The 15015-nt window shown below is 38.7% G+C and overlaps 1 protein-coding gene across 1 annotated transcript in view; it reads right to left on the bottom strand.

Moving 5' to 3' along the window:
• CNTLN (centlein) overlaps window positions 1-15015 on the bottom strand; it is a 205264-nt gene that overhangs the window by 56375 nt on the left and 133874 nt on the right. Inside the window, exons 13-14 of the mRNA XM_068422921.1 lie at window positions 5615-5664; window positions 596-687 (exon numbers count right to left, since the gene is read on the bottom strand). Coding sequence (XP_068279022.1) covers window positions 596-687; window positions 5615-5664 — 142 coding nt within the window. The remainder of the gene's footprint in view (window positions 1-595; window positions 688-5614; window positions 5665-15015) is intronic.

Below are 15015 nucleotides of genomic sequence, written 5' to 3'. Positions count from 1 at the left end.
GTTAAGAACATCTTGTTACAGTATGAGGTAAAACATGTAGAATGTTGAGCAGTAAAGATTAAATACTCATCATATTTGCTAAGCCAAAGAACACTAAATGCATACCGTACTAACTTGTGAAAAGAGCGATAAACCCACATATGTAAAAAACATTTGCATATGCAATGTTCTAAGATTTAAATACAACAAAAGGTGGATTTATCACCATTATGCATCAATTTTATTCTGTAGCAAGAGCTCTATAGAGACTGACACCTGCTAACATGTAAGGCTAAATACTCAGCAAAAGAAATTAAGGTTTCTGAACTTAAAAGTGATAAAATGCTAAGCATATGTTACTTCCAATTTAGTAAAGTTGTTAATTTTTAACATTATACCTCTAAGCATTCTTTGCATTTTCTCTGATATTAACCATGTTTATCTCACATGACATATTCACAGCTACTTCACTAGAATTCATTTCTGACACAATTTTGGAAATCCGTATTTTTGAATTAGGAAAGGAAAATCATGGCCTAAATTCATGAGTACTGACATATATATATATGATTCTTATATTAAAATGTAGATCTGTTTGCTGGGGTTGGCATCTTACCTTCTGTAATGGCTGATGTGAAATTTCTTTCACATTCCTCTTTGCAGTACTGTTCTTGACCCCCTCATCTTCACTAAGTTTAAAAAGTGGCTCTATCAGAAAATAAGTAATACATCTCTATCAGAGAATAAATAAAATAGATTGTGACACCTAGTATTTCACTAAAACAATACCTAGTCATTTTAAGGAAATGCATTCTTTACTTCCTCAATTATTCATAATGTGGTCTACTTTCTTGACAAGCCTTTTGGTCAGTTTCTAAAGAGTGACCTCTTTTCAAAGTGTTCTGTCACATAATTATGAATCTTTGTAGCATCACAGTATGTTTTTTTCAGAGTATAAGCTTTTCAAAGGTACAATAGATCTGCAGGTTAAAGACTCTATACTTTCATTCTGATTTTTATTCTTTTATAGACTATTCCCTCTATGCCTTAAAAGCAGAATTCATTGCCTTTTTATCTACACAGTCACTACCAGATTTGCACTCTAGGTCTTGGCCCCTGCCAGGAGGATCAGAGTGACTGGTGAACAAAGCAAACAGTAACAGAATTAGGATGGATGAAAACTTTAAACCCCTTTTTTTGTTAAGTGAAAGATCATGTACTTCACCAGATAAATCACACAAATCACTCCATTGTAACAGTGTGAATTCATAACAATTAAAAATTGATGCAACTAACGAGAGTGAACATGACTCTAAGCATCACTCTTGCAGACAGCTATGCACTTTAGGTACTAAAAATCCCACAAAAAAAAGAAAAGTTAAAATTTAGATCTGTTCATAGAGAAGAATGCTACAAAAAAGTTTAGAACTACTAATACGTATGGTAAATCAGAAGTAAAATACATTTTGTTTAGATTTGACCCAAGAGCTTAGCATTCACAAATTGCCCACTGCTCACAGAAATCAGCAATTACACACCTCAGAAGGACTTTTTCTTAGAATATGAAATATTACATTAAAGAATAAAAAATCCTGTCACTGTAAAAACACCACAATATTCGCATTTCTTTTCCTGGCCTTCTTCCTCCCAAATTAACTAAAAGAATTAATCTTAAGGGATAAATATCTGTGCTACATGGCGGAGGTCTTCTTTAGAAGTATCATTTCAAACTAGAAGCAGACACTGCAGGTCACTTAAAAACTTTTGATTTATAAACAAAGCAAGTGTGGAAGAAAACAGTGTTACTCTCTGTAGATTCACAATCCTCTTGATATAAACAGTGACTAACAAGTTTGTTAGAGTGAATTAGACCTTTCTTTTGTCTTTGGAACATGTCATGGCCAATTAATACTTCTGTATTCATGAAATAAATGGAACACTATTCTAAAGATAATAAAAGCTGAAAAAGGTAAAACTATGCATCTGGGGAATATGTACCCTTACCTTGATATTAATATGTTAGTTCCCATGTTATTTCAGACTACAGTCCCCCAGCACAGTGGTATTGCATACATTTACAACATTCTTTAAGTAACACACACAAAGATAATACAAACATGCTTTTCATCTTTTTCTAAATATTCACTCATTTGAATGTCTGCTATAGCTTTTATATCAGCATTTACTGTACTCCACTGAAAAGAAAAATGATTTGCCATAGTCAAACAAACTGATCAAAGCACACACGGTGTTATGTTTATTATGTGGATATATTAAAATACATTTTAAAACTCTATCTATAAATAAACATATTATATGCAGAGAATAAAGAATACTAATGCAAAATAGATGGGAAAGACTATATATGTTCAGTATTGTCACAGAAGTCACAAGTAACATAAATTACAGAAAAGCCAAAGGTCACTGACGGGTTATGACCCTTTCTATAGAACAGAAAATAAATGGCCTATTCAGCCCCCTTCTCCCTTCTAATTGTTATGTAATTGTTCACAGGAATTGGTTAGGGAGGCAACAGAACAGCATTGCCTATAACTGTCTGTCTGTCTGTGATAGTAGAAAGATTCATCATATCAGTCTGCTTAGCAAGACATATGCTCTACCCATCATACTCCTACATAAAAAAATACCAAGTTCTCCCTCAAGGAATAGACCCACAGGTCATAAACCCCACTATCTTCAGTCATCAAATTACTGTGTTCTTACAGAAGTATACTTACACCCCACTGAGAAAACATAGTTAACAGTCAGCTTTAGAACGTAACACTTAATTCCTAATTAATAGTCACCAAATCTAATGATGAGTTAGTTCAACACCGCCACCAAAATGGCACTTGAACTATGATACTACAGTTCACTATTAGTATTTGCAGAAAGCCTTTTAACATGGAGAAAAAACTATCAGTTTCAAAAAAAACAGAGCTGTGTATTAGTCACTCATAAAGTACCTACATGAACCATCAAAAGAACGAGATTTTTGCCTCTGGTATGCATCAGGTAAAGGATTCCCTTGACAGAAAGCCACTGTGTTACTGACTGCAGTTGTAGCCACCCATGCTCCCAAAAACGTGCTCAGTCAGAACCAGCCAGTAGGAAAAACCTCTGTGAAGACCAGAAGAAGGGAATGCCTTTCTCGCACATGAGCTGGGGGCATGGTAGATTCAGAAGTCTCATAACGAAAGAAGCCTTCAGACTGCCTCCTTGAAGAAACAGGGGGCCAAAAGTTTACCGTCTTTTAATACGGCACTTGCTATTTTTCTGAATACGATTACATGGACCCACTTTCCTGCTTTTGGAGGAAATGACAGGAGTACCTGCCAACACATGCTTTACATTCATGCACAAATAATTACATGAATAGCATATTTGATTACTACTGGAAAACAACTGGTAATGGCAAAAGAGACACCTTGGACAATTGAATCAGAATGGAAAGAAATTGAGAATGGCAGGAGCAGAGTTTTCTTTTCCCCTGACCTGCTTCATCTTTGACCAGCAGGGTTTGAAGAATGATACAGTAGAGCAACAAAGCTATCCAGTACTTCCTCCTGACAAACACAACTGATAGCTAATCAAGCAAGAGGATAGGTCTTCTTTAACATAGGGAGGCTCAGCCACTTTTTTCAGAATTTCTCCCTTGATGTTAGAATGCTTGATGGAAACAGGTACCTGCGAAGGTGAAAGTGAATTCCGACATCATTGATAAGCTGAGTAAATTTATGTCAGGTTTCCTTTAGAAAAGAAAACATACTAAGACTGAAAACAAAGTGTATTTAGAGCATATCAAGTTTGGACTCCCAGCAAATTACATATAACAGACCTGAGGCTGTACTTTTATCTGGGAAAAGGAAGGCATTTAATACCCATTTTAGGGCAGAGGGTGTACGGGCTTTCTTAGCACATGAGGAAGGATTCCTCACATACTCTCATTTATGCTCAAAGATGGACATCCAGCTTTTGTTGTTATGATGTAGTCTTCTAGAAAATGTCAACCAACTGATAAAAGTGTCAACCACACTGCAATACTCTAGGATTTGCAAGGGGAACAACAAGGAAATTACTTTTTATAGACTGGATGAGGAAACTATTTTTTTATACTTCAATTGGTACACGTTTGGAAATGGCTGGGGTCAGCTCAGTCTTATGTGCTAACAAAAAGTTTTGCTTAATACATATCTTTGAACTTGATTTTGTATCTTATCAAAAATTTCCTGTTCATCTAAATGATATGCATAACAACAAATGCTGGAAAAGCTAAATGAAATTTGCCTAACACGCTTCACTAGTAGTTCAACTCTTTTTCGAATCCAATTATAACAACAATTAATCATCATACCAATAACCAAACTAGAAGTGTGTATATACCCACACACTTTTAAAAGAGGATATTTTTTAATCTGAAAAGATAATGAAAAAAGAAGGAATAAAAGACTAATTGTTAAAGCACTAAACATGTCACGAACTGGAAGTTTCAGGGATCTGACTGTTTTTTGGAAATGCATGGTCATTGCTCAGCAGGCCCTTTACTCCTATCACTGCTATCCCCTTCTCTCTGTGCAAAGACTGACTAAATTGGCAAAAACAAAGAAGTGATTTTAACGTCTGTATTTGAAACTTTCACTAGTTCCCTTCATCTCTATGCGGGGCTATGAAAGTAACACAAGAAGTGACACAAAAGAAAACAGTAACTGTCTTCAGCAGCTGGATATTTCCACTTATTTTTATAGATACTACAAAACAAATTTAAAATAAAGGTAAAAAAATTCTTTTTTCATTCAAGTAGCTAACATTATCACAAAAAAAAGAGCCAACAGCAGAAAATCGGGATAAAGAATGATAGGGCTTTATTGCCAAGAACACGCAGAGTCTCCCACTCCCTTCCTTTGCACAACACTGTGCATAAGAATTCACCACAGGTGTGACACCCAGCTGGACTGTAACTATGCACTCTTGAATACTTCTCCCAGAACATTCAGGAATAGAAATAACACAAAGAATCAGGGGAGTGATGGAGAGGCAATGGTAATATATTATCTATCTGACTGACAAAGACCCATCTTCATGGAACCATCAACTACTGTAAAGACAGTGAAGTATAAAAGAAGCCATTCATGATGAATTCTTAGAAGAGTTTCACCATTTTGATTTACTTTCAAATTCACATACTTAGTGAGACTAGCATCAAAAACAGAAGTCTGAAAGAACATGAAATTTCAATATTGGAAAAACCATTTTGAGATTCTGAAGAAAGCTTCATAAACATATAAATGTATTTTAGATTTTACATATATATTTATATACATATACATATATATTTTAGACATAAAATAATTAACTAATTTTGTATGTACTATATACAAAAAAGTTGCAAACATACATTAGTGCACATCTATATATAAAAATTGTCATTGATTTAACAGGCATGTGGAGAACTTAAGGGTAAACATACTTTGAAATATGTATGGCCTTATGCTTACACAATACACATTCAAGAAAAAGAAATTAACCTTTGGAGAGAAAATGACCTTAAAATTAGTATTTCTAATAGACTACATGTACATGTATAATATACTATACTTTTTATTAACATAGTTAAACTCCCGTATCACGAACTTACCTATAGATTGGTGTACTTTCATCTGATGCAATTCTTCTTCAAGATTCAGTCTACAAGAGAGGAAATAAAAATTAAAAACCACAGAACAATCACACAGACACCACTAAAACCATTAAAAAAATTAAACCAAAACCATATCAACATATTACTGGTGGGAAAGTTGTCAACACACAAGAAATATTTCTAATTTGATGACACTTCGCATACTTCAAACATAAAGAGTCATTTGTACAACAGCTGATTAAAATTTATAAATCTGAATTTACAAAATTCAGATATAATGTTGGCTGTAACATACACTAGAAAAGTCTCAGTCAGCCCTTTTTAGGTAAGGAAATGACTGAGATGAAAAGGAGACCGGTAGGAGGTGGAATCCTGTTAAGACAGGAATAAGTATTCAGTCTCAGGGAAAGCCACCAGCCAACCTTGTGCAGATGTTATCTTACCATTCCTCTTTTTCCAGTGACTATTTGAGAAACTTATTAACAAAACCTCTCCTCCCCTTTTCCAGCTCTGATCTACTACTATATTACTACTATAGTTTATTCTGTAATATCAACCAGCTAAGGTCTGTACAACAAAATACCTGAATTACCGTTTTTCATTTTATTAAAATTACATACAAATAGAGTTGCAAGCGTACGAAGTCTAAAGTTTCAAAGTCAAATTTTGAAACGTTAGAGTGAAAGACATTAATTTAAATGGTTCATTTATACTTGTGTTTTCTGACAAAATCTTTAATTATGTAGTTGCACACTATTTTAGCAATAAGATCCCCACCTATTTTAGCCTAGGCTCCTACAGCACACAGAATAGAAGGCAGTCATTTAATACGCAGATTTTGCTTAAAATACAACCTCATACCTTATACAAATACACATTATTCTAGCTCTGTTCTGAAGGCTGGATTGCTAATTTCCTCACAGCCTTTTCTGATGTACTCTGAACAGCAGCATCTAACTGCTTCACAGGAAATTTAGGCTTTACAAAACCCCTCTGAGATAAGGCACAAAGAAAATAAGGCCAAAATATCTGCTAACTGAAGGGAAGGGTTTAAAAAAATGGTCTTTCAGTACACACAGTATTTTAAAGCACATTATACGTTTAATGCATCTGACTCAGCTGTAACTAAACATTGCAATTCACATCCCACAGTCTCACATGAAGTACAAAGAAAATTAGAAATGTGAAAAATTAAAGTAACTTGCTTTGCATGACACATAAGACTCCAGCTATTTTCAGGATCACTCAGCTGCCTTCATAGGGTGACTTTCTCTGCTCTTTCCTTCTCCATGCCTCAGTCATCATTAATTTCTATAACACAGACTACAGTGGCCTTTACCTCCACACTGTCCTAACTGCTCATAGCATGTTCACTTTTTGCACTGAATGGCAAAATGCTTCCTTGAAAAAACTTTCTCTGTTTACGTAATTAAAGACTGTATTCGACATTACATGAATACATGGGACTGAATTTAGAATATTTTAGAATCCTTCCTGCTTGAAACTCTATTTTCTGAAGATGTTATTTTTCAACTTTAAAAACATTATTTGAATGAACACTTGTTTACACACATATGTACATACATACCACCTCCCTACACACTAAGTGACAAACATACAATGATAACTGTACAAGATTTTTAAAAAGAGTTAACTTTTACATAAAGATTTTTTTTAGGGTGAGGAAAGACATGCAGAAGTAAACAAATTGTATGAAGCAAGTAAAGGGCTAGGTTTATAGGTTTATAGTCTGGATATCTGAAGCACGTCCAAATAAATTAATTTGTCTGTGAAATAGTCTCCAACTGAAGTTACAATATATCTCAGCTGGAAATATTTTAGGCAAGCCTAGACAAGAAATTACAGTGTGTAATACAAGATTCAATCCATACAAGTCAATGATTGGCTTGCATGAATGCTAGAAATACCCAACTGGGTGAGACCAGCATTGGGTTCATCCATCACCAGTGCTCTGCCTCCAGCAGAGGCAAAAGCAGATGCTACTCAGGAGAGAGCACAAGCTTAACAGTTTCTGCAGTCTGATTCCAATTTTCCGTCCTGAAAGTGGCACATAAACATTGCCCTTTGTTTCCTCTGCTTTAACTGGTTCCCTGTTGCTAAAAGGACCTTTCCTCCAATCCCACAGGAATCAAAATTCTTTATAACCTTTCATGCGGAATCTTGTCAAAGGCAATTGGAAAATACAGATGAGATTTTATCCACATGGTTACCGTCACTCTTCTGCAATTCCAGCAGGCTAATGAAGCAGAATTTCCCTTTACAGGAGCCACACTGATGCTTCCCCAACAAAACTGTGTTAATCTGTGTGCAGTGATCTTTCTTTTTTCCCTAAAGACAGACTGCCATGTTCCCAAGTATGGAAGCAGTCAGGCTCACTGGTCTGCAGCTCCCTCTGGAGCCCATTTTGTAGATGGGAGCTACAGTGGCAACCTGCCAGTCAACTAGCACACTGGTTGTTTACAATGAGGTTTCAGTTTAATAATTTCATACTTCAGTTTCTTCACATCCCTCAGGTGTGAAGATATTAACATCAAGATATTAACAAATAACTTATCTACTTGACCTCATAACTGCTGTATGGTTACTTCAAACAGATCTAACACCTTTGATTTATCTGCTACAAAGAACACATGAGTTATTGGCATCTTCTTAGCACCTTCAGCAAGGAAGACTGATGCAAAGATTTTTTTCTGATCTGTTCTTTTATAGCCTTGTAAACCCAGTGTATCCTTTTGCACTGTTATCATTAAGCAAACCTACAAATATCCTGACTTCTTTTTCACTTTATTTAAGCAAAATTTTACTATCACAGCTTAAGCATCTTTGCAAACCCCTCTCCAAAAGCTTTTTTAGCCTCCTCAACTTTCCACTTGCATTTGTCCTGCCATTGTTTATTGGCCTGCCCGTTCTCACCAATGCAAGCTTAAGTTTTAAATGCTGACCTTTTCTCTGTGAGGGCCACAAAAACTTCCCCACTGAGTGTTTACAGAGAGCTTTTTAAAACTATTTTGAGATGAGGGTTGGTTTGGGCTTTTTTTAATTTCATTTTTTCAATTGTAGCACATTTCAGCTGGGTTTCAGCTACAGTACCTTTCTTAACAGTCTCCAACTGTTCATGGGCTTTCTGTACTGCTTGTTCTGGTGTTTGGGGGGTTGGAGGGTTTTTGACTAGTTGCTTCATTTTTATGTGGTTCCCTTTCTGGGAAGTGAGTATCCCCAGACCAATTGGTTTGGTCCACTCTGGATGACTGGAAACAGTCATCCCAAGGAAAAATGTTGCTTTAGAAACCTGATTGCCTCTGTAAGGAGATGACAAGCTGTAAGAAGAAAGGGAGAGCAGGCAATGGTGTATACTTTGAATTTGGCAAGGCATTGGAGATGGTCTACCACCTCCTTATTGCCAAATAGTTGAGATCTGAATTGAAAAATAGATACAGTGGCTGGGCAAGTGGCTGGAGAGTGAAGCTCAAAGGGTTATGATTCATGGTGTGGAGTCCAACTGGCAGCTAGCAATCAAAAGCATCCCTCAGGGATCCATACGAGAGCCAGTACTATTTAATGTCTTTATTAACAACTTCAAAGATGGGTTAGAGTGCCTGTCAGCAAGTTCACAGGTGATATAAAACTGAGGGAAGCAACTGATACACTCACTAGAGGGCTGGACCGCTGTTCAGAGAGACCTCAAAGGTGAAGAAAATGGGCTGACAGGAACTTCATGAAGTTCACCAAAGGCAAAGTCCTGCTAGAATAACCCCTCGCAACAAGACATTCTAGAAGATCAACTGGCTAGAGAGCAGCTTTGCAGAAAAAGTGAGGTCCTTCTGAGGAACAAGTTGAACATTAGGTAGTGACACACCTTTGTGGCAAGGTCTAACATCATACTAGCTGTACAGGCAAGTCAGCTGGTTTACAAAATTGATTCTATTCAGCACTTTTGAGACTGCATGTGTGCCTGTGTCTAGTTTTGGGCTCCTCCAAGAAACATACTGACGTACTAGATTAAGTCTAGCAAAGGGGTACCACAATGGTCAGGGGTTGGGCACATGATTTATGACAACAGGGTGAATGACCTGGGTTTATTCAGCCCTAGGAGAAGGGAAGATTTTATTGTTGTCTACCTAACACAAGTGTGCCAAAAAGATGGAGTTTGACTTTTCCCAGAGGAGCACAGTGGATAGTATGAGAGCCAATGGACACAAGTTAGAATACATCAAATTCCAACTAGATATAAAAAGAAATTGCTCATTAGGCTGGTTAGACCCTGGAACAGGTGCCCAGAAAGTTTCTGAAATCTCCATCCTTGGTCTCCATCTCCTCCATCCTTCATCAAAGCTTGACAAGATCCTAAGCAACCTTCCCAAACTGCCACTGCTTTGAGCAGCAAGTTGGACAAGACAGCTTCCAGAGGTTCCTTCCAAGCTGCACAATTCTGTGCTTCTTATTGTATTGAGGTAACTATTACAGAGAGGCTCTCCCTCTAATGCTTTCTGAACTGTTTTTTATACCACTAAAATAAAATCCAGAACAGTACTTTTCCTTTTGGTTCCTAAGACTGATTGTTCTAGAAAAGTTACTTATTCTACACAACATTTGTGCCTCTACATCTTGTCTTGGCAAGAAAATGATTCAGGGTCTATATGTATAGTTGAAACCTTCCACAATTATAGCCTGTCCTTCACAACTTGTCGAATCTTGCTTCACATTTCCGTATCACTGTCAGTATCCTGATGAAAAGATCAGCAGTACAATTTCACTGCTACTTATTTATTATTAAAATGTAGGACTTCTATGCAAAAGCATTACATAGTGCTCCCTTTCTCTCTAATAGCTGTCTGATATTACACTTAAATAATCCTTTTCAGAATACAGTGCCACTCTCTCACCATGTAATCCTACTCTGTCATTCCTGCAAAGATAGTACCTGGGCAACACTGTACCCCACAGATTACTCTCCTTCCTCCAGGTCATTGAGATGCCTAGTGTGTCAGGATTGTCATCTGACGCCAAGCAGTCTAGCTCCACATCTAATTTTTTGGGCTTCTTGCACAGAAGTACTTGCAAATTATTTCCTTATTTTGTTGCTTAACATGTGGGTAAGCTACTGTTGACAGTATTTTAAAACAGCTTTCCTTATCTTTTGTGACCTCTCACTACCAACACCCGCTTTCTCCTATCCTTAAAAAAGAGTCCCTTTACAGCAGGAGCATTCTTGGTGCAAGAGGACATTGTCACATCAGCTAGACAGCAGGTCTCATCTCATTCATCGTCTCATCTAAGAGATTAGATTCCTCTTTGCAAATAGGATGTTCTCCTTTCTCAAGATCTATACTCTTTGCAGAAACACATATAAATCCTGTCTTATATGTAGATAATCATGCATGTCACACTAAAACAAACTGAATAAATTGCATTGCACTGGGGACACTGCTACCTGCATCCTGAGCGTAAATATGTTTCCATCTGGGGAAGCTTACACGGGTATAGCTTCCCTTTCTGAACCAATTACTCTCAACCTATCCTATCCTAATTAGTTAGTTAGTTGGTTTCTTTCATTTTTTCTAATCTCTGAAGCCTGACAATCTTCTATTCACAAATTTATTAAGTTTTGAATCCACAGATTGGGCCACTCAAGGCCAACACCATTAGCACTGAGCAAATTTCTAAGTATTCAGCTCGTTTGGGAACAAATTCTATACTGATTTCTATTTAATCTTTTCTTTCTGAAAAACAAACATAATACAACAAAACCTTCAAGCTTTATTTTCTACAGAATTTTTACGGCAAATATAATGCTAACAGAGAAGGATAAAAACATATAATCTATATGGTCTCGATAAATATTACATTCATTATACAAAATCAGAAGATCAAAAAGTAGTGTACAAGTAATTGTGGCTTTTTATCATCACTGTGTGCACTCAAGTGCTTTTTTTACTATCACCTGCAAGTCTTTTTACATTTCAAGGTAAAAAACAGCAAAAATAGCAATGTGAAGGACCACATATAGAGGCAAGTAGCTCTTCCTTCTTTTCTGTTTGTTCCCAACTCAGTAGCAAAATGTGCTCTGATACATTTTAATATTTTTCACATGGTACTGTAACTAGACCTTGTAAAAAAAAAAAAGCACTTGTATAAGCATAACAAAAAATACACATCTAGTTCAGTCTCTCAAATTCATCACAAAAGTACTGTAGCCTGCATACTTTGTTAAAAGAGTGCAGCTCAACAAAAAGGAGTAAAAGATGTAATGTGGTCTTCTTGAAGAGTATAATTCTTTGCAGAGACTGTATGATTGCTACTTTCCCAAGAACAAGTGAACATGGTCAGTTAGAAGAAGCATCAAAGAAAGGTCAAGTAAGAACTTTCTAAGGAGCATGAAGGGACTTCAAGAAATTCAAAGTAACTGAAGAAGTCACAGAAAACTGCTGAAGTATAATGCAACACTGAAAGAAATTACTCAGCCTGAAAGAACATAGTGGCAAAAAGCAGTGCTGGGAGGAGATATTTGCTTTCCATCCTTTAATGTGCACCATTATCTCTCTTAGTGTCCCAACACACAGATGTGTCATCCTAAGAGGTAAGAACTGATTTACCTTTATGAAACTCTCCCTCCCTCTCCAAAAGATATTTCAAGTGGGTCTGAAGATAGACATCTGTGTATGTTTTTTCCCCAAAAGAGGGACTGCCTTTAACAGATGTCTGCCCCACCAGTCTTTTAAATGATCCACGTTCAACTCCCTTATGAAGCAAATTAGGTATTTGAAGAGACCTGTGATCCAGTTGCACGGATTCTAGTGACATGAGATGCTTCCCTCACATACTGAGGGTGAAAGAAGGATTGCCTCTGCAATCTTTCAGCTCAAAGGATCAAAAATAAGCTCTATGTGTGGTAATGCAGAATACCAACTGACTGGAACTAGACAGTCAGAACAGCAGTGTCAAAGTTCAGATACTGTGAATAAGAGCTTCCAACACTGTTTTAGCAGATGAAGTTAATATTTGCCGTAATTATCTTAAATAAATGCTCACTGGATTTACTGCATCAGTTTTTGCATCGTTCAGTTTCAGTTAACACATCAAACAACAGAAAGAAGAAATGCACCAGGTTTTCATCCTAACTGAAAGGGGATTTCTCTGTGCATTAAAAAGCTTGTGTTTGATTCAGCAAGTGCTAAGCAAAGGGCATCATGTTTATGTCATCTGAAAAGATCCGAGACACAAACCTCATGTGACCATGAGATGGTAGAGTTCAGGATCTCATGTGGCAGGAACAGAATAGCTAGCAGAATTACAACCCTGGACTTCAGGAGGGCCAACTTTGGCCTTTTCAAGCAATTGCTAGGGGAAATCCCATGGGACAGGGTACTAGAAGGTAAGGGGGCCCAAGATAGTTGGTTAGCATTCAAGGACTGCTTCTTCCGAGCTCAACATCAGAGCATCCCAGCAGGTAGGAAGTCAAGGAAGGGTACCAGGAGACCTGCATGGTTAAACAGGGAACTGCTGGGCAAACTCAAGTGGAAGAAGAGGGTGTACAGATCATGGAAGGAGGGGCTGGCCACTTGGGAGGAATATAAGTCTGTTGTCAGAGGATGTAGGGAGGCAACTAGGAAAGCTAAGGCCTCCTTGGAATTAAACCTTGCAAGAGAGGTCAAGGACAACAGAAAGGGCTTCTTCAAATACATTGCAGGTAAAGCCAACACTAGAGGCAATGTAGGCCCACTGATGAATGAGGTGGGGGCCCTGGAGACAGAGGATAAAAAGAAGGCGGAGTTACTGAATGCCTTCTTTGCCTCTGTCTATACTGCTGGAGGCTGTCCTGAGGAGCCCCGGACCCCTGAGGCCCCAGAAGAAGTCAGGATAGAGGAAGAATCTCTCTTGGTAGATGAGGGCTGGGTCAAGGACCAATTAAACAATCTGGACGTCCATAAATCCATGGGCCCTGATGGGATGCACCCGCGGGTGCTGAGGGAGCTGGCGGAAGTCATTGCTAGGCCACTCTTCATCATCTTTGCTAAGTCGTGGGCAACGGGAGAGGTGCCTGAGGACTGAAGGAAAGCGAATGTCACTCCAGTCTTCAAAAAGGGCAAGAAGGAGGACCCGGGTAACTATAGACCGGTCAGCCTCACCTCCATCCCCGGAAAGGTGATGGAACAACTTGTCCTTGGTGCTGTCTCTAGGCACATCAAGGATAGGGGGATCATTAGGGGCACTCAGCATGGCTTCACCAAGGGGAAGTCATGCTTAACCAACTTGATAGCCTTTTATGAGGACATAACCCGGTGGATAGATGATGGTAAAGCTGTGGATGTGGTCTATCTCGATTTCAGTAAAGCGTTTGACATGGTCTCCCACAGCATCCTCGCAGCTAAACTGAGGAAGTGTGGTCTGGATGATCGGGTAGTGAGGTGGATTGTGAACTGTCTGAAGGAAAGAAGCCAGAGAGTGGTGGTCAATGGGACTGAGTCCAGTTGGAGGTCTGTGTCTAGCGGAGTCCCTTAAGGGTCGGTACTGGGACAAGTACTATTCAATATATTCATTAATGACTTGGATGAGGGAATAGAGTGCGCTGTCAGCAAGTTCGCTGACGACACAAAACTAGGAGGAGTGGCTGACACACGGGAAGGCTTCGCAGCCATTCAGAGAGACCTGGACAGGCTGGAGAGTTGGGCGGGGAGAAATTTAATGAAATATAACAAGGGCAAGTGTAGAGTCCTGCATCTGGGCAAGAACAACCCCATGTACCAGTACAAGTTGGGGGCAGACCTGTTGGAGACCAGCATAGGGGAAAGGGACCTGGGGGTCCTAGTGGACAACAGGATGACCATGAGCCAGCAGTGTGCCCTTGTGGCCAAGAACGCCAATGGCATCCTGGGGTGTATTAGAAGGGGTGTGGTTAGTAGGTCAAGAGAGGTTCTCCTCCCCCTCTACTCTGCCCTGGTGAGGCCGCATCTGGAATATTGTGTCCAGTTCTGGGCCCCTCAGTTCAAGAAGGACAGGCAACTGCTAGAGAGAGTCCAGCGCAGAGCCACGAAGATGATTAAGGGAGTGGAACATCTCCCTTATGAGGAGAGGCTGAGGGAGCTGGGTCTCTTTAGCTTAGAGAAGAGGAGACTGAGGGGTGACCTCATTAATGTTTATAAATATGGAAAGGGCAAGTGTCATGAGGATGGAGCCAGGCTCTTCTCAGTGACATCCATTGACAGGACAAAGGGCAACGGGTGCAAGCTGGAACACAGGAGGTTCCACATAAATATGAGGAAAAACTTCTTTATGGTGAGGGTGACTGAACACTGGAACAGGCTGCCCAGAGAGCTTGTGGAGTCTCCTTCTCTGGAGACATTCAAAACCCGCCTGGACGCGTTCCTGTGTGATATGGT

This window comes from Nyctibius grandis, chromosome Z (genome assembly GCF_013368605.1).
Source record: "Nyctibius grandis isolate bNycGra1 chromosome Z, bNycGra1.pri, whole genome shotgun sequence".
Lineage (NCBI taxonomy): Eukaryota > Metazoa > Chordata > Aves > Nyctibiiformes > Nyctibiidae > Nyctibius > Nyctibius grandis.
This window is presented reverse-complemented; position numbering and strand designations above follow the sequence as displayed.